This window comes from Pseudomyrmex gracilis, unplaced genomic scaffold, assembly GCF_002006095.1.
Source record: "Pseudomyrmex gracilis isolate BER0280 unplaced genomic scaffold, ASM200609v1 scaffold_2, whole genome shotgun sequence".
Taxonomy (NCBI): domain Eukaryota; kingdom Metazoa; phylum Arthropoda; class Insecta; order Hymenoptera; family Formicidae; genus Pseudomyrmex; species Pseudomyrmex gracilis.
In genome coordinates, this window is record NW_018020586.1 from 1 (window position 1) to 19,523 (window position 19,523).

Consider the following 19,523-nt stretch of genomic DNA (forward strand, 5'->3'; position numbering starts at 1 on the left):
TCAGAGTCTTATACGTGTCGCTAGTATTGCTCCGGAGCGTGTGCTCCGTATCTGGTAGTTTTTAAAGACCCTAGATCTGCGCAGTTGTCTGGGGTACTTTGTTACTCCAGTTGGAGAAATCAACCATTTAACCGTTTAACGGTGAACATACCAAGAAAATCACTATTCAAGCTTAGAATGGCGTATGGACTATCTTGAGTCGGTCCTTTGAGCCACATATGCACCAAACCAAACCTTTTGTCAATTTTCAAATTTTGACTGATCTCTTCAACAATGCCACAAGAATTAAATGTTTTGTGTTGTTATTCTTGTAAAATGTTTCAAGTAAGTTTGAAATGTACATTGGTGACATGGTAGAATCTCTGCAGTGTAAATATTTTTCCTTTGTTCGTCTTGTTTTAGGTACACATAGTCAAAAAAGCACGCAAATGGCAGTGCAAAGTGTGCAATGCGAAACAATCTATACAACAGGTGTGTATACGATATAAAAAAAACACTAGTATATGGATAATTTTTAATATTTTATCACTTTTGTGATTAAAATCAGTAATATTAATTTTTAGGTATATTTTCAAGGATCTGGCCAACAATGTCGTCTTTCTGTCCAGAAATTGAATGCAGCAAAAGCAAATTTTTCATTATTTTCTACAACTTCTAATCAAAATGATAGTGGCAGTGATAGTTGTGATGTACACACAAGCATTCCTGAAGTGTCAGGTAAGAACACAGTTGTTGAAAACAAGGAAAATTATTTAGACTCATCAGAAAGAGAAAGCTTATCTGATGCAGAGAATTCAATTTATGAGAATAGTAATGACACTGAAGATGTAATGCCAAAAGAAAAATCTTTGTCTAATGAGTACAATAATGCTTCATGTTTGAATAATTTTGAAGATATTGTAAATGATTCTAGTTGTGAATCTGAAAATGATGAAGCCAAAGAAACAAGTGACATATGTTCAAATTATAATTCTAATATTAGTAACTGCAATTTTGAAGATAATAATATATTTAACATGAACCACAATACTGTTACTAATATTTTTGAAACATATAGTGAGCTGAATGAAAATGATGATGAAGATATGATGTTAAGTAAAAAACCTTGTATTAACACAACAAATGATTCTTGTGAAAGAAAAGATGTCACTTGTGAGACAAAGGAATTGTCAACTAGTAATGAGAAATGCAAATTACAAGACAAAAATCATTCAAGCAAGGAGTGTATTGATGTTGCCAACATATTTGAAACTTATGATGATCTGAATGAGCCTCTTGAGTTTTAAATTGATAATTATTTAATAACAAGAAACTATTTATTTATTTAATTAAACAAATATATAATTTCTTCTCAGAAAAGTAACATTTTATTATTGAATTTAATACATAAAAAATTTCGAGAAAATATTTGTCAAATTATCTCTCTTTCATATTTATTCTACAGTTTCAATTACAGAAATAAATTATTCATCTACTTTTCGTTGACTATACATTACATTCGTGTATATCTGTTAATTAAATAATATTTTTACTTTATTTTCTACATTCAGAGAGAGAGAGAGAGAAAGAGAGAAATAATGTATCTCATGTACTCCACATATATAAAGACAAAACATTTTTCTTCTAAGTTCTAGATGGTTTAAATACACTGTTGTTTTCTTCTGTTACATTTTTCAATGAAAATATGTGAATAGTAGTTTAATATGTAATACAGAGGAAAGATAGAATGCTGAATGCTTCAGAGAGTATTACTTGGTAAAAATGTGAATTGTAAGGTGTCTTACATTGTGCACTTTAAATTACTTAAATATCCATGAAACTGTTGCACATAGAAAGAGCTCTGATGTTAATTAAACTATCTTACTTTTTTTGTAAAGACATAAATAGATAAAGTCTTCGGATTTTCTTACATTAGTGAGAGCATTCTACTTTCCTTGACATAGTTCTTGTACACTATTGATAATTATTTTGCTGCTAAAATAGCTGTGCATTTGTTAAAGTAATTTAAATTGCTGACGCTAATATAAGATTCATCGTAAGCTCGCAACAAGTAAAAGTTCCCCAAAAGTTTGTAATTATAAGAATATTTACAGTTTTTTTACGACATTACAAATTTTTAACTAAAGTGTAAATCACCTTTGTTCTGAAAAAAATATATATCAAGATATAAAATGAATAGAAATGTTTGTAAATTTTTTTGGCAGTGCGTATCAATAAGAACATCGGTGTATTTCTTGTCGTATTCTAAACGAGATAAGAGAGCTAAATAAAATGGCAGCATTTGATAGACGTTTTTTTGTGAGTTTTACGCAAATAATACATTACAAGATTTTAGCAACTGGCGAGGGAAGATCATGTTTTTTTTTTTTTTCGTTGTGCGTGTACAGTCTTCTATTACATAACAGACACAGCTGATTCCAACGTAACGTATCGTAGTAAAAAAACTCAGGGAAACGTGTATATATGTTATGAAAACGTGTGTATACATTATTTACGTTACTACGTTTACAATAAAAGTTGTCAGCGTTTAATTAAAGTACGAAAACAAACGCGATTATTTATAACGCGTATCTGGAAAATCTCTCAAAATGTAATTCGACAAATATTTGTGTGCACAATATACACGTATAGTTGTTTTTTTAAATAAATTATAAAAAATACTTAATAGAATAAAATCTCCTAGCTACGTCATTATAAATCGTTGATCGTTTCCAATTGTATAAAACTTATCGCGCGTACAACCTAAATTCAAAAATATTCCACATAGTGCACATAAATTTCTATAATTAGATCCGATCGTAATGATGTTTATACTGAAAAAAAAAAAACATGCACACAATGTGGAAGAATTTAACGTATCGAGATGTACAAGTTTAAAAAAATATCACCACGGTTTCTTTGTTTTTATTTTTTTCCTAAATAAATTAGGCTACTAAATGCATTGCAAAATCAATGTATACCTAAGGCAATTCGTCACGCGATTATTAAAGCGTATACAAAAAAAAAGATATTGATCAGTATTGATGTCTGTGACTATGTCGACGGGAATTTATTGAATCTTGATGATGTCGCCAGATACTTTGCCAGCTTCTGTTGCGCCTATTCCAACTGTGTGAAAAATATATCGACGACCATTACATTAAACTTTACATTCATTTTTTCAGTTTTAAATATTGAGAAAAATCATTTGATACACTTACTTTTGTAACTTTTTCCGTCTTTTGGGTGAACTGCCAAGTTCGCTTTCGCGTATAATTTGTAATGCCGAAGGTACAAACATTTCGTCTGCTAAAATAATTTCTGTTATCAATATCAAACATATGTAAAGATTTACGTAACTTATTCTGAGACTTACCAAAAGCTTCACTATACTTTCTTTTCGGAGCGTATCGCTGATGTTGTTGAAATTGCGGCATTGCCTCTCTAGCGTTACCCACTGTACAATCCCATGTACCTTTACATCCTTTCAAGTGCTCCAGCTGATCGTGCAAGTAAGATCTTTCACTAGCCGTCAAAAGTGACACCCGATTCGATTGTTCAAATGGATCTGGCGAAAATATTATCACTTTGTATCTATCGAGATTTCCTTGAGATTTCATTCGCATATACTTACCGAGTCTCAAATTATAATAAGTTACTAATCCTGTGGTGAACTCGCAGTAAAGGAAATTGTGCGTCGCGTTAATTGTACGCACACACGAATACGTGTTATTATTAGCATTCATGCAAAAGCAAAATGGTCCCGCATTCCACATAGGCGCGGTACGCCAGTGATCGTTGTCGTGCTCGAAGCAATTCATTTTCTCCGTCAGACACTCCTTTTCCAGTTTGGCTTTCTTCTTCAGTTTTCGTTCTTTCTTCCTCAAACGTTCCTCCTTCAATCTCCGTCTCTCTTCTCTGGCAATCTCCTTCTCGTCTTTCTTCGCGTCTTCGCAGTAACATTTGTGTCGCGCTTCCACTTGACTGGTCGGTGACAGACGACTGTTGTTGTTGCTCACGGTTACAGCTACATTAAAACATAACATAATAAAACGATATGCCGTTTGATGATCAATCGGAATCATGAATATTTTTGTTCATTACCTGGTTTGTGTTTCCTCTCGGGAGTTTCGAGAATAGTGACGTCGATTCTTGCTGGTCCGAGAATTCCCGACGTTCTGTTCTTTTGCGTCTTCGGGTATCTTTTTACTGGCAACGTGGTCGTCGGTGTCGCGGTGAATGTATTTCGTGATCGATCGGGACTTGTAACTTTAGTGATTGTCAGACTGCTTCTTGGCACTTCCGTTGTGCGCGTTGAAGTTATTGTCACAGTCGTTTCCAGTTCTGTGACCGATTCTGTAGTAGAATCTTCGTTAAAGATGTTACTTCTAGATACGTCAGCGATTTCTTCTTGTCTGGTATTTGTTTCTGTAAAAGCGGTAGTAACAGTCGTAAATTTGTAACTGTGCCCTTCAGTTGTATAATCTCGCGTGGATAACGTTGCATCGGTTGTATTTACGTGCAGACTATCGTCGTGTATACTGTTTGTGAGCAGCGTATTGTTCTTATTACGATGGTGGTGTGTTTTTCTGCGCCTCTGTGGCTTATCGTCTTCAATTTCCGTTCTGTTCGTGGAAGTTTCCTTCGTTTTCTGACGACGCGGCTGTTTCTTCGGCTTAACAGTCGACGAAACGGTCGTTACCGGCGTTTCGGTGACAATCTCCGCGATGAAAGAAGTTTCACTAGGAGTTGTGCTGTATTTATCAATCTTCACTTCTGTCACTGAAACTTTTTCATAACTTGGAGTTGTACTGATCTTTGCAGTAGACTCGTTGGTCGTACTTTTATCATGTTTTTTATGATGACGACCTACAAGACCCTTCGGCGGATGGTGATGAGTTTTATGAGGTTCTCCTGCATCACCAAGCTTTTCTTCATTGTCCACGAAGAACAGAGGTCGCTTGATCATTAAGTGTCGGCGAATCTCCTGCAAATACATATCGATATTGTTTACGACAAGAAGTTAACAATTTTTTACATTCGAAATGATCTTCAAATACTTCAAAAAGACTTAAAATCAAGTTTTGAGGAAGTTGTTTTTGTATAATTGTACAGAAATAAAACTAATGCGATCTTTTATTAAAAAAAAAAAAAAAAAAAACACAAATTGTTACTACAAATTTACTTTCAATGTTTCCAGTTGACTTCGCATCTCTCGAATCTGCTGCTCGATCTGTCGTCTCGATGTTCGCCACTCGTTAGGATCTTGATATATAGATTCAGAACAGTTTACACCTCCTTCCGGTAAAACCAAGCACTTTGGCGATTTTGATTTTCCAGACGGATGACGTTGCTATTAAAAAACAATCGTTTGATCGATTGTTTAGTCAATAATCTATACAAACTAACTGAAGAAATTGATGTTTTCTTCCCCGAATATTACCTTCAAGTCGTCTAGTTCTTCTTCTATGCTTTCCATTATTTTCGTGACGTGTTCTATGGTATCCTTCTTCGTAACACTTCTCCGTACTCTTCGATGTCGTTTTATCACATCGTCCACATTTAGTCGGCCTTTAATAATCTTATCCAAAGAGGTAAGGTCAAAATCGCTCATCGAATAACCATAGTCCTGGTAATCGACAAGATTATCTTGCTTGTCAGTTTCATCTGCAGTTCTTGTCCAGTTGCCGCTCCTAAAATGCATATTCATCTATGTACCTCACAATAAAAAGCTTTCTTGAACACCGCGCTAAATTGATGATTACACACCTATGTCGCACGTTCTCGCGATCCTTCCTCATCTCTCGCGTCAGCTCATCCAACTCTTGAAGGAAATCTTCATCATCTTCCTCGTCAATTGCACGTCTATCGCGCTTATCTTCTAAGTCAAAGTCATCGTCAAACTCTTCATTGCTTTCCTCAATCGTCACGGTATTGTCCGACACTTCTCGCTTGCCTATACATCAATTTATTGCAAGTATTTTAATCGATTTACGCAATGAATAATAAAAATATGCAAACACCGCGAATCTAAAGGAAACTCTCACCTCGTTTGAAATATCTCGTTATATCGGTGTAAGAATCGGTGTAAGAATTCGTAAGTCGACGGTCTCTCGTAAAGCCGTATTGTCCGTTGTAATCGTTAGATTCCAGCCTCGTGTAGACCACACCGTTCGGTGTGAAACAGGCGCATTTCTTGGACACCTTTTGTGGTGGCGGAGGTGCCGCGTATCTGCACTTGTGCCGTCGCCACCGATGTCCGTCCCTTTCGCATCGCCATTTCTGTCCGGGAAGACAATCGGCTTGCGCTTCCGGTCGCGAGCACTCCGCTGCGAGACGCTCGTGCTTCGTAGCGAAGCCCGCGTGCATTGAGTGCACTCTATTGTCCAGATGTGGATCCGAACCTGTGGAACACGTGCATTTCAAATACACAATTTAATAATAGAACCTGCATGGTAGTACAGGATTCTTGTATCCTTCGAAAAGGATTGAGATGTCGGAAGAATGCTGCATGTGTTCTCAAGTTCTTTTTATAGCGCGTTTATCGCCGAAAATATCACTCTCTTTACGAAGTGCTCTTCCGATAATCTTAAGAGGAAAATAAGAAAAGAAAAGGAGCGTCTTTCCCAAGGATCGGGTAGTTATGCTAATGCATACCAGGCAAAGAACTCGTTTCTCTTACGCGTAGTATATACGCAACGTATACGCGTAATACGCAACGTACAGCATCTGGCGTAACGGTAAGTTTTATTATAATGCAACAGTCCGCTGTTGCGCGGAGCATCTGCTTCTGAGTGAAACCGGCGGATCTATTCGCGATCCTGAGGAATTATGTCGCGCGCGGCGAAACCTGTATCTCGAAGCGCTTCTCATTTACATATTCACAAGTAAACTGAGATCATATTCATCTTGATCATATCTATCTGATAAAACAATTTATTTTGCATTTTACGTATTTGTATTTGTGTCGCATAGATATTTTCGCAGAAATTGACTCTTCTTATAATAGAAAAGAATCGCGAGTTTCTAATTGGCGAGTAACTCACTTGTCTCATCGATAATCGAATCTTCAAAGTCTTCGTCATCTGAAATATCCTGATCGCTTCCGGTGTCGTTGTCTGTAAATCGACGCTCTACCTCGCCATCGGCATCCGGATCAACGATTTCATCCTCCTCTTCCAGCGTTGAGCTCGGCGATTGCTTGATCTGTGTAGCATTTTGCCTCCTAGCTTCCCGCGCCTTCGATTCGGCGATAGATTCCGGGGTCTCACGACGCCCGGAGGATTCGATCAAGAATGTATCGGGCCACTTGAGCTTCGACCTTCTACCGTGCTTGCTACTGCAATGCACAACGGGATTTACTCGCAAACGGGAAATATAATCGATGATGCACAAGGATCACTTTAGATAAAGATTACTCATGTAACACGATTGTTCTATTATCGAAACACAAAGCGGAAATTTTAACTAGTAAAACGAAGTAAAATCTGTAATAAAAAAGAAATTGAAAAAAAAAAATTGTCTTAATAAAATAATTTTGCTTAAGTGAGTCAGAAAGTTCTTTGGCGCGAAATTAAACAAAGTTATAAAACAAGAATTTCAACGCACTGCGTAAGTTAAAATTCAATTATCTGTGCATTTACAGACATGACATATTAAAAAAAAATATATTATTACACTCACTTGAAAAAGAGTTTTTTGAAGGAACGACCATCCATCTGAGGCGGCGTTTCGACGCCAGCGATATCCAGGAACGTCGGCGCCAGATCGATGTTCAAAACTATGTCGTCTACTCTGCAACGTTATGTTTTATTGTGACCTAATGTCTGGCCTTACAGTCCGTCTGACAATGATTCTTTTTTTAAACGAGTTTTCGCGAATAAAAAGCAAACGCGTACGGTACTTGAAGTTCCGTAGACAACAGTCATTTCATTATACTGACTCAGCGCTATACGCGTCCGTACTCCGTAAATGTCTTATAGTCGTACGCCGGCACTTTTATAGAATGTCTGAACTACTTGAAATAAAGAACGCGTTTATTGACTATCCGACATTTAATAATGTTCAGTTTCATTTTATGTGACAGAAGATGCAATCCACTGTTAAAACTTTTATTACAAAATTCTTATAAAGAAAAATTTTCTGTGCATTATTTCATAAATTTCGATAATAAGAAAAAAAGATTGTTGAAAGTATTAGATAACATTAAAAGACTTACACGGATCCGGGTTCGATACCGGGACCCCTAATGAGAAATGGCACCCTCACATCGAATTCGAACGGAAAACTTTTGCCTTTTATAAGTCCGAACTGTCCCAAATGATATCCGTGATCGGACGTGTAAATAATGTACGTGTTGTCCAATTCGCCCAAGTCCTTCAACTCTTGATAAATCTACAGATAATTATAGATAATATAACATATAAAACATGAACATGTCAAAGGTCATAATGTTTCCTCCCCTCTGTTACACTTATGAAAATACAATTTAACGCAGGAATGCTATTTCAACTGTACGCATTGTGGAAAATGAGTTAGTCCGTGTATTAAACATAATGCGTACTCTTTCTACAGCAGCGTCGACACTCTGCAGAGTTTGCAGTCGTTTTGTCATTAAGAGATCTGTGAACTGCTTGTGAATCGGCTGCATCTTCTGCGTAACTTGAAGTATCCATTGCTTGTCGGGATTCGGCGCGAAATCATATGCAGGTGTGCTGAAACGAAAAAAAGTAGACATACGTACTTCATTAAATTAAATATCCTTATCATGCGCATCTCGCTGATAATGTTTGTTAGATTTAAATTCAATAGAAACTTTTGCTCGTTCTCCGAATATTTTGTTTTCTCTATGAAACTTCGGTAAAAGATATATATTTTTAAAACTGTTGACATATTTCACGACATACTGCATCGTATATCACAGGATAACACATCTCACGATATGAAATAGATTTCCAATACTGGTTTTTCCGCGATGCTCAAAATATCAAAATGATTCACGAGTTTAAATTGCGAACATGAAGGATCCTTCAAGAAATTGCTTCTGAGATCCGATATTCCGTTTCTCCGCGAGAAACCGTCCTACCGATGGCTAATTTAGTGCCACGTTGCCTTGGCAGCCGCGCAATGTCGTCCTTAATCACAACAGTAGCCGCCGATAGTCGAGATCTTTAACGAGCGGTCGTGATTTAGGAGCGTGTAACATAGTTTTGTTCTAGGAATTCAGTAGCCGGGCCAAAATTGAATTAATTCCCTGTGGCCAAGACGCGAGAGATCGCCAATGAAACGACGGGGGTGAAGCACGGGGGGCAGACCCCGGGATTTCTCGAGAAGGGGACCGCCGTCCGCCCGTCTCTTTCTCTTCCTCCAATTACGCGAGACGCGAAATTATAGGTAATTGGCCCTTCACCTTCTTTCACGTCCTTCAGGAGTGCTCATACCGCACGCAGGATCTTTGTCTCGTTGACGGGTTTTCGTGCGGGATGCGCCACAGGAAACAGGTTTCTGATTATGCACATGTTCCGTAATTTTTGAAAAAATAAGTAACCGAAAAAATAAACACAGTTAACATGTCACTTTTGAATGTCATGTTTGATACCGCGTATTTGTATTTTTGTACATGCATTTTATCAACTGTGAAAATAACGCTTTTTCAGATATTCACTATGTAATTTAAATTGATGCTTATCAATGCTTTACAGTAATGCTTATTTGTTTATTAGCTGTTTAACTTTAAGCAATAATGACGACTGAACAAAAACTGGCGTTTTTTTTTTCATGAAATGCGGGTTTAAAGAGATTTGCAGTTGGAAAAATCAGTTTAAAACACACCGAACTACACGTACGTGTAACAAAAGAGCGTAGCAGATCTCGTTTTTTAGCGCGAAACCTAGTTAGTTTTCCAAGTCGTGTACTAGCCCGGTGAAAACGGAAGCAGTTGGCTTCTAAAAGAAGCGAAGAGAAAAAGGAAAGCTTATAAGTATTTAAAGCGAGAAAAGATGTGTAGGAGGCGAGAGAGGAAAGACAGTGAAGGAGACTGCGTTTGATGCCTGCACAATCCGCGTTAATTCTAACGTACGACCTTTCGACTCCTTTCTCTCTCTCTCTCTCTCTCTCTTTCTCGTGAGCACGTTGCCATAAATTCCCCACACTTTATGCAAATTTAAAACAAAACGCGCAACCCGACTTCGCGTCCCGAATAGAGAACACGCTGCTGTCGTGGCCCACGTTACGCGTCTCGACCCGACTTCTTAATTGCGGCTTATTCCGCGTTCACCGTCTCGCCACGACCATTTAACTCGCGCGCGCCCGCGAGAGACACCGCGAATTATATTTACACCCAGACGCGTGTCACCGCGTGCTCTTTTGCGTCTTTACGGCACTTCCTTCTTTTGTGCGAAAAACCGTGCGATTACACGGACAAATTGCGCGACGAAAGCGCAAATATCCCGTGAAACAATTAGCCAAAGCGATTGTACGCTCAAAAACGGGATCCCGTTTTGTAGCCAGTTGCGAAAACGCGCGAATATAACTTATCGCCGTTACACCGCCAAACTATTTCATTACATCGTCCGTTATTAATCTACAATAGTTTGTCTCGCGATGCACTTAACAGCCTTTGATCGGAAGGGAATTAAATTAGCGCCCGGCTAGCTGATTGCTTAAAGGCGCGTCGATAAAAGCGTCCTGAAAGCACGTTACTGTACATGCCGGCCGGCATATTAATTTCTGTCGATTAGCTTTTGAGTGGCACGACACGGGAATGGCGTGATGTACGAGCGCGTGGAGTGAAAACCTTGATATTAAAACGCCGGTTGGCGCGCTGCGGCCGCGTAAATGGCTGCGCGATGTCGCGCAGTAATTAAATCTAATTTGCAACATCAAGTACTAACCGATTACGCGAGAAGCACGCGACATAATATCAACGTATTCCGAGTTTTTTTTTTTTTTTCCGTAGTCAATTTAACTCTTTCGTCGAAATTTTGTCGTTCAATCTAACGTCAAGTGTGAGAAACTTCACGTCCATCTTTTCTAACACACGCGCGTGGCGAGTTTTTTTTTTTTTTATTAAACGTATCAATTCCAACTTGCGGCTTGAAAGTTTTCAATATTCCAAAAAATAGATTGTCGAAGAGAGTCGTTGAACAATCACTCTCGATCCTGTCCTGAAAAGTTCACGATCGAGAGCATCCATCACGGAAATAAAGTTTTTCCATGTTGCAAGTTTACACACGAGAGGGAGAAAAAAAAAGTAGAATTTGCAGTTTTAAGACAAAACCAGATTTCGAAGTTTATCTGCCGCGCGTATTTTCGGACATGAAAAGCTCTATTTTGAAGTCCATGATACATACATTCTACTTAGAAGCAGACATTCGTAATTAACGCTGAATGCACGTAGAGAGAGAAGTACGAGAAGCTCAGGGCTGCAGCACTCAAGATTCTTCACGAGAGCGGTTTTTCTTTTTAACGTCGCCAAGCATGTCTGTAATCATTAAACTTTTCGTTCTCTCTCTTTCTTTTTCTTCTCCGTCTTTCCAATGACCGGCGACAAAATAGCGAACGACAAATCATCTAATGTTTCGTTCGTTTCTTTATCGCAAAACAAGGCAAAATTTTGGTTTTTCTTTTTACCCGTGTGTCTTGAAAATTCGAATTAATGAATCGCTCGCTGTCACGCGGCTCAAAAACCTCTTTTTGTTCGATGTGTCGGCAGACAACCGCGACGCGATGACGCCGACGACGGGCGTCGCGCCGACTCGTTATTTTCTCAACTCGTGTGCCACATGAAATTTGGCACTGGAAATTTGCGCGTAGCGACGTGAACAAGTGCGAGAGCTTATATTGGAAATCTGTGGTTAACGCCACGGATGAATGAATTGGGTCATCTGCTTTATATATTCCTTTCCTATTCAAATTTCGTAATTCTTAATATATATTCCGCAAATCTGATGTCAAAAAAAAAAAAAAAAAAATTAAAGAGAAACAGCGCTTTTATATGCTTTACGAAAAAAATTTTACGCTACTGTTGTATTGTGAATTATCAAACGTCATTGCACCATCAATGTCTCGCCGTGTTTGCAGTCGACAACTAGGACAACTCGTGGTCGTTATCGTTCTACTTTTGTTCCGAACTTTGCGCGCCACACCGCGTGCGTCACAAAACATGCAATACTTATTCTCCTTCCGGCAGACACACAGGTGTGTGATACGTATATCCGCGGTGCTGCACAATAACGGAGCGCGCGAGCGCAATGGGGCCGTAAGGGCGCGCGTTTTCACCGCTTTTCATTCCTGCTCTCGGTGGTCTAGGGTACTCCATCACCCGACGATGACGCCGTCGCGGCTGCAGACACCTATCCCGTGGTCTAGATCCATACACTCCGACGCCCTTCACTCCGTCCGATATCGTCCCACGTCTTCCGTTCCCTGCTTCCCCTCGTGCGCACAATATTTCGTCGAGCGAGACGTGGATTTTCACGCGGACGGAGATAAACGCGCGAATTTAACGCCGTTCGACGCGACACGCATCCTATTGTCCGATAAAAAAAAAAAAAAATGAAAAGAATCCCCCAGCTCGCCGACGTCGAGCGAAGGGTCGCCATTGCGTGTTCCGTTTTCTTTTGCATTTTTTTTAATTTTTTTTTCATGTTCGTTTTGTCGACAATCCTTTATTGTAGTCGTAGTGTCATGAAGCGCCATATGTGCACATCCTCCACGTGTGCTTATCGGAGCTTGAAAAGTAGCTGTGACAACGAAAAATAACACGCGCATGCAATCAGCTGTGACTTTTTCGAGCGATCGTTGCGGTTGTCACTATGTGCGCGACAACGAGGCTAAATAGGAAACTATAATGTCTATCTAGTTTTGTAAAACAAATTTCTCGCGTTAATTCGTTTATTTATAAACTTCATTGCTCGTTCACGATCAAAGGCGTGTGTGGCATAGATTAAGAAGTTATTTAGAAACTAATACCGCGCGCGAGAGAAGCGAACCACCAGGTTTAATACATAAATTCTCGTCACGCGCGCACAAATCGACCTGGAGACGCGTTCTCCGCTTCCGGAGTTACATGTAATAACACGACCGCGCAAATACGCGATGTGGAGAAGTTCATCGTACTTACTGATGAGTGGTGACGTTGAAGAACAGATGGGAGAACTGCGGAGCCGAGTCCTCTGGGCCGTGCGGCGCCGGAAAGCTCGCAACCAACATCACCGGTTTCCGGGCGAAATTGTGTTTGCTCTGCCTAAGGAAAACCACGCTGTCGTTTGCTATCAGATCCGGATAGTAGTCCCGGCTGTACTCGAAGCCGTGCTTTATCTTCTTGCCGTTCATGTTGACGCTGTAGTTGTAATAGCGAGAATTCATTATAAGGCCACCCCATTCTCGCCACCCCGGTGGTATGTACGAGCCATTGTACTTGTTCAAATACTTGCCAAAGTATCCTGAAAACGTGTATGTTTCGGGAGAATTAATTCGCGCCCTGCAGTCCACTGTGAAACTTAATTAAATTGCAGCCCTTCGTAACTCGATAGATTACACGCGTACATAATGAAATTTGTAAAAAAAAAGTAACATCTTAACTTATTACAATTACTTACAACAATACGATTACTATTGAGAGACTGCGAACAATTCGCGCAAAGTCATTCCCGTAAAATATAGTCCGATTTATCAGAATTTATTAGGTCGATTTACAGTCGATTACGCATCGCACCTGTTGCTTCCCCGGCAGAGAGAGTGTGCAATGTGAAAAATACGCGGCGTGGAATAAAATGGTAATTTACGAATTGAAATTCAAGTCTCGTTTCGCCCCAACGATACTTGTGATTATAAAAGAGAACGAAGTCGTTGAGAGAAACGAGCAGAAAGATGAAGAAACACCGCACGAGGCGCCAGTCGCAGATCCAAGTCGGGCGAGCAAACAAAACAAAACAAAGCAACGAAAACGTTCGATGCGACGGAATATTTCTTATGGGAGAATATGGGTCAGCCAAACGAATAAATTCGCTGAAGAAATAAATGCGCCATTTCGGTCTCCGCGTTTGAACACCGCGTCGGTATCGACAAATCCCATGCACCTCCTCCTACTCAGCATAAAAATGGAAAATATTCCGAATTTATTTCGCGGTATATTCGAGAGGCAAAAGTCGGAGACTTTCGTTTAACCATGAAACATTATGTGAAAAAAAGCTCTCAAAAGTATATAATTTATTTTTTATTTTTATTATATTTTTATTATTTTTCTCTCTGTCTGCTAAAATTTTCTTTATTTCTTTTACTATTGAGAAAGACAAGGTGCGCGTCACTCGAGAAGAGTTAACTCTGCGCGTGCTCTCATGTGTGCCGGAAATGCGAACGTTTAAAATTATCGGAGTTAAGACGGGGGGATGGAAATGAATTTAGAATATTGCGATGTGCCAGAATCGGCAGTATAGATGAAGCTCGTGATTATTTTAGGAAGTTGTTTCGTGCGGCGAGAGCATTAACCCGCTTTTCGGACTCCAGCAACACGCGTTTCGACGGACGATCGTTTATTCGTTTGCATGTCGGCCTTGTTTGTTACGAGCGAGCGCTACCTAACGCGGGTTCTCGTGCCGAGATTTAAAGGTATATCGCATGCTTCTGTACTGACGCCTAACGAGCCGTTCAACGAACAACGCTATCTCCTGTAAAGAGACCCCGCATGACGAATCGCGGGTTCGTTCTGCGAGTCGCTCGCGAATCGCTCGCGGCTCGTTATTCAGTATTCCATGTATTCCGCACATCTAGGACGCTACAAGCCTCGCATATATATCGGCGATAAGGGAACATAAATTGACGAAGAAAAGGCTACAAAAGGTAAGCGGAGAATTTAACGACGTCTGATGAGATCCGCGTGAGGTCTAAATAACGAACGATCTTTGTTTCGTCTCTCGGTGTGTTCTACTTACTATTGTTATTTTGTTAGTATACCAAAGATTTATAGATTCCAAGTTTTTGGAACAAACTTTGTAACTTACAAATCTTTTTATCGCTTGAGATACAATTCTTCGACGTCTTACTATTGTGTCATCGCCGCGAGAGCGTCACTTGATGTACCGAGACCGGAAACTGAAGACGTTCGTCTATCGGTTGCGAAACAGCAGAGATATTACCGCTCATAACTAACAAGTACAAGTATGTATTATGGTAATCAAGCTTCCTACAACCATTTGAAACAATACTGCATCTCGTAGGGGGAGGAAGGTGTCGGCAGAGCTTTCTTCAGCTCCGACAGATATAGAAACGTTCTCCTTCGGTATATACATCACTCCATCGGCGTCGTCTCCGTCGTTGTCATTATGCATTTATGACAATGGGCCAGATAATGGATCGTGATTTATTTCATTATTCATGCAAACGTCGCTTGCATCATAAAAGATCTTTTATAAAGATCTTATTTCTCTCGCGCCTGCTTCGTACTTTTATTACCGTCAGGATATCACGATTATGACTGACGTCTTGCGAGACAAGCTGTTTACGACTAATTTTATTTATCTTTCTCAGATACACAAGGAAAGATACGCATTTCCGATATTCCGTCTCTTTCGTTAGAGTCAAAAATATTCAACAACAAAATTATAAAAATTGATAAAGACGATGTCAAGTTATTTACGTTTTCAAGTAATCTTTTTACAATACGTAAATTTTCATGGCGTTTCTGTGTTTGATAAATAGATAAAACTGCGAAATTCCCGATTGCACCCCTGAAGACGCACCTGCATCATCGTTGGGGTTCTTTTGTATAGGCACGGCGCGAGCGTGCCTCGTGTGTGTCCTGAAAACTGTGTGGGTGCCTTGTTCGCGCAGCCTTCTTTCTTTTCGTGCTCTTCTTCGTTACTTCCTTCACGGATACATACGCGCGCGCACACATGATATGTATGTTGCTGCGCGCGTATGTGTATACATGCGCCCTTTCCCCTTCGTGTCTCAACCACTCGAAAAACTGGCGGCGAGTCCTCTCGAGGCACAACGACGACGAACAATGCTTCTCCACAGCTCCGTTGTGGCGCGATTTAAATTTAGATAATCTCACCTGCACGACCAACAAAGCTCGCGCCATATATGTGTGTGTGTGTGTGCGTATCATGCGCGCGAATTCGTATACAGAACGGAGAGCGGAAAACGCACGATAAATCAGCGGTTTTATATCGCGATGAAAACTGGAGTCAAGTCCCGTGACCCGAGCAGTAGTTCGGGAAAAGCACAGTTTCGCGTGGTCACTTTGCATTAGAATAAACAGTGTTTCATAAATTTTTACGTCGAATACATATACAGCAATAAAAAATAATTCCGAAATAATTTACTATTGTCCGATGTGTGCCGCGTCGTGTTCACTTTCGAGCGAGTTTAAAATTTATCTCTGTTTGCTTTACGTGTTTTATTTACATAAATTTCATATTCTCAAATAGCTTGTTACGATAAATCTCGTTTCATTTCAAGTGGCTCTCAAACGTGAGACGAGGTCAAATAACGCATATATCTTCGTGACAAGATTCTCTCGCGAAGATAACAAAGAAAATTTGTCGCCCGACCGGCCAGTCTTGGTATTCTGGTCAGGGACACCCTGTATAACAGGCGATAACCAAACGAGTTCTCTGCTCTCCCTTTACGCACTACCACCGATCAGTATTTTGCAAAACACGTTTCCTTGCGAGATCGGAATGATCACTCTCGCGTTTGGCTATTGAGGTTGTGTTGGACTTTTTTTTTTTTTTTTTGAATGTTGCATCCGTTGAAGCGTAGTGCTAACTTTCGGCTCTGAACAGAATCGGATGAGTATAGATTTTATCACTTTTAGTTTTGTCTGCATTTTCAGCATTATTCGGTGTACTGACGCAAATTTTACATCGAGTTAGTTAGATACAAGTAGTTGTTCTCGTAAAACGATACAGTATTCGCCGCGGCAATTAGCCGCACTTTCACTCGGGAGCGCGACCCAGACGGGTCGAATTCGAGGCCTCATTTTGACGATGCGCGAGAACGCTGCAGTCTTTACGGAAGTCGGAGGAAACACGTTGGAGTTGGTCGTGTACCTCGCGAATTTTGGCGGACCGCCAAATTTCGTGCCGGATGTAGACGAGGCTTGACCGAGGAGGTGGCAGGAGTATCTGGCTGCGCTTTCAGGGAGCAACGTCCTGCCTTCGCGAATATGGTCGCGAGCAGACGCAACATGTACGGAGCGCGGACACGACGGAAAGAAGACACCGATGGACAAGAAGAGGATAGTCTGCTTCGTCCGGAACGCTTGCACGAAGTGCAAGGCATGTTTTTCGATGAACGAGCAAGCAGACCGCTTCTCGAGATTTTTGCCTATCTTTGCGTTCGAGCGTGAATGGTCGTACTGTCTTCTCTCGGGTTTTTTTTCTTCAGCTCGGTGATCTCATGAACGTTAGTTAATCTTAATTGTAGTCTAAATGATTGTCCTTCTTCCAAAAACGAGAAATAAATAGTCGGTTGAAGTTAACAGATGTTTTTCAAGCCAGGTGTCAGAGACGGACAGTTGATTCTTTTGAAGAACAAATCGTTGTCAATTCTTCCAGGATAGTTCATTGAAAGAAATGCGTGACGCTTATCTCGCACAAGTTTGCGATACGTAACCGCAACGTTTTTATGGTCTGTCAAGAACTCTCGACGTCACGACATCGTACACTAAGACGTTTTACATATACTCTTTCGACGATAAGAGTAATCCTTGATGTAAGGCAATGCGACGTACTCGAAGTACGTAACATCCGTCATGTGTTACGAAAACGGGTCTTATTACGGGTTTATGCGTGTGTCTCGATAAACGAGGTGTCTCCGTGTATTTCAAAACCGACATAACCATTCGCTGTATTACAGAGCATTAGTGTCATCGGGTATCGCAAAGCCATCTTGTAAATCGCGATCACGAACGTGGCGAATTTTGCAACCCGCCACGGTAACTTCTTATCGCCGAGCATGATCTGGCATAAGTAACGTCTTATCACCTGCCATGATCTGGCATAAACTTGTAAAGCTCACAAGCAGGGTTAACATCCTACTCTCTCTCTCTCTCTCTTTTCTTATAGTTGGTGCTTAGCACGATCCGAAGTACCGAGTAAATAAATCCGCATGAATATCAAAATGGAAGAGTGTAAATAACTATTTGATATTAGTGTCGTATAAAATGTGCACGCCAAGTCACTCTGTTGCGCGACGTTTGTTTTAGTAAAGCAAATAAATTTATATTGAGTCATATCGAGTTTCTCATGCGCATACATCAAAGACGGAATCGAATATTTACAGATACAGCAACATCGTTAAACAGACCGATATTCGATGGAATAATGCGAATTTCAATGACGATGCTTGAGAATACGGATCGAATCGAAGGTTCGAGTTGTTGCCGCTGGCGATCGATCGTATCGTAGCGCAGGTGCGACGACGACGGTTCGTTGGTCGACCGTTTTGGTCGTGCGAAGCGAAGAACATCTCCCTCGTTTCTGCGAGCCGTCAAGATTTGCTGGCCGACGAGGTGGCTGAGAGAACGGGTGCCCGTAGCAAACAATTGCGGTCGGCGCGGGGCGAACTCGCTTGGCGGGATCGTAGCTCGGGAATTCCGCGAGATTGCATTGCCATATTCGTTCTTCGGCGCGGCCGAATACGCGCGCGAGTAGTGTCGTCGTCGTCCCACACGATCGACGTGCGCGCAATTACGAGCGCGGAATGAAAATCACCCGGAGGCGCAACGTCGTCGTTGAGGACGAGAAGACGAGAGAGCGAATTAATCGAGATTCTAATTGCAAGAATGCAATTGCGGCCGGCGCCGCGCGCGTCCGTACGTAAATAAGGAAACCTCGCGCGCTGACTCGACGGTTAACGATACCGACGACGATCAAGTGTCGTTGGCAGCCGCCGTTACGACGGCACATTGATTTACGCGCGACATAAAGGTAGTTGAGAGAAGAAAAAAAGAAAGGTCTCGACCTATTCTAATTGAAAATCCCTGCCTAAAGTAGCTCGCACTGCCTTACGTAATGAGGATTTATCGTTGACCGTACTTGACTCCAGTTGACGCACCGAGCGCATCGTGCTGGCAGGAAGGTAAATAGAAACCTCACTTCAATTGAACGTGTCTCGATTATCCTGATTGCGTTTATGTGGCCAAAGGTCGAGTTATGTACGTTACAATGCAGCGGACAATGCAGCGCCTGTTCTCTTCGTATACCTCGCGCGTCAGAGATAAATATGTATATGCGCATCGAAAATAGATTTATCAAAAACCTATTTTTTTCCTATCTTCACCTTCGCGGTTTTTCGAACGTAAACTACATACTATAAATAAAAATTTAATTCCGCGCGCGTTTAATTATTGTTTTGTAGAATATTTATGTACAAAGAACAACAATAATTCCAAGTTTTAATTCAAATTAAAGTCTAAGTCGATAAAATCAATATTGTAAAGAAAAAGCAGATAAAAAATAGATACTATATTTTATCGAATTTTCTCTGCGTAACATCGCGTGCACGATGATCATCATCGGAATTTGCATCATCGG

The 19,523-nt window shown here is 40.6% G+C and overlaps 2 protein-coding genes across 7 annotated transcripts in view; one reads left to right on the top strand and one right to left on the bottom strand.

Moving 5' to 3' along the window:
• The first annotated feature begins 6 nt into the window (after positions 1–6).
• LOC109854079 (MRN complex-interacting protein) lies at positions 7–19,206 on the top strand. 5 transcript variants are annotated; one of them, XM_020426832.1, is made up of 4 exons: positions 7–324; positions 403–471; positions 564–717; positions 18,271–19,206. In XM_020426832.1, the coding sequence occupies exons 1-4, from the start codon at positions 274–276 to the stop codon at positions 18,393–18,395; spliced, it is 399 nt and encodes a 132-aa protein (XP_020282421.1). In that variant the 5' UTR covers positions 7–273; the 3' UTR covers positions 18,396–19,206. The 5 variants fall into 5 exon arrangements, 4 of the variants coding, with proteins under 4 accessions (XP_020282421.1, XP_020282430.1, XP_020282401.1 ...); XM_020426841.1 differs by lacking the exon at positions 18,271–19,206 and adding an exon at positions 1,058–1,351; XR_002250178.1 differs by lacking the exon at positions 18,271–19,206 and having other exon boundaries at positions 548–1,351.
• The window catches only part of LOC109854050 (extracellular sulfatase SULF-1 homolog), a 38,170-nt gene continuing 20,839 nt past the window's right edge, over positions 2,193–19,523 (bottom strand). The window contains exons 4-17 of one of the 2 annotated variants that reach the window (XM_020426765.1): positions 13,103–13,424; positions 8,543–8,693; positions 8,198–8,373; positions 7,663–7,773; positions 7,026–7,318; positions 6,027–6,383; positions 5,749–5,935; positions 5,423–5,672; positions 5,165–5,332; positions 4,084–4,966; positions 3,614–4,006; positions 3,356–3,547; positions 3,201–3,285; positions 2,193–3,108 (exon numbers count right to left, since the gene is read on the bottom strand). In XM_020426765.1, the coding sequence (XP_020282354.1) occupies positions 3,015–3,108; positions 3,201–3,285; positions 3,356–3,547; positions 3,614–4,006; positions 4,084–4,966; positions 5,165–5,332; positions 5,423–5,672; positions 5,749–5,935; positions 6,027–6,383; positions 7,026–7,318; positions 7,663–7,773; positions 8,198–8,373; positions 8,543–8,693; positions 13,103–13,424 (3,662 nt within the window). In that variant the 3' untranslated portion in view covers positions 2,193–3,014. Of the gene's footprint in view, positions 3,109–3,200; positions 3,289–3,355; positions 3,548–3,613; positions 4,007–4,083; positions 4,967–5,164; positions 5,333–5,422; positions 5,673–5,748; positions 5,936–6,026; positions 6,384–7,025; positions 7,319–7,662; positions 7,774–8,197; positions 8,374–8,542; positions 8,694–13,102; positions 13,425–19,523 lie in introns of both variants that reach the window. The other variant, XM_020426754.1, reaches the window with a different exon arrangement.

What these genes read in the sequence shown, in the direction of transcription:
- LOC109854079 (XM_020426812.1), top strand. Translation starts at nt 274, where the DNA reads ATGCCACAAGAATTAAATGTTTTGTGTTGTTATTCTTGTAAAATGTTT. An exon ending in ATTCTTGTAAAATGTTTCAA is followed by an intron (nt 325 to 402) that starts GTAAGTTTGAAA and finishes GTCTTGTTTTAG; the next exon opens with GTACACATAGTCAAAAAAGC. An exon ending in CGAAACAATCTATACAACAG is followed by an intron (nt 472 to 563) that starts GTGTGTATACGA and finishes ATTAATTTTTAG; the next exon opens with GTATATTTTCAAGGATCTGG.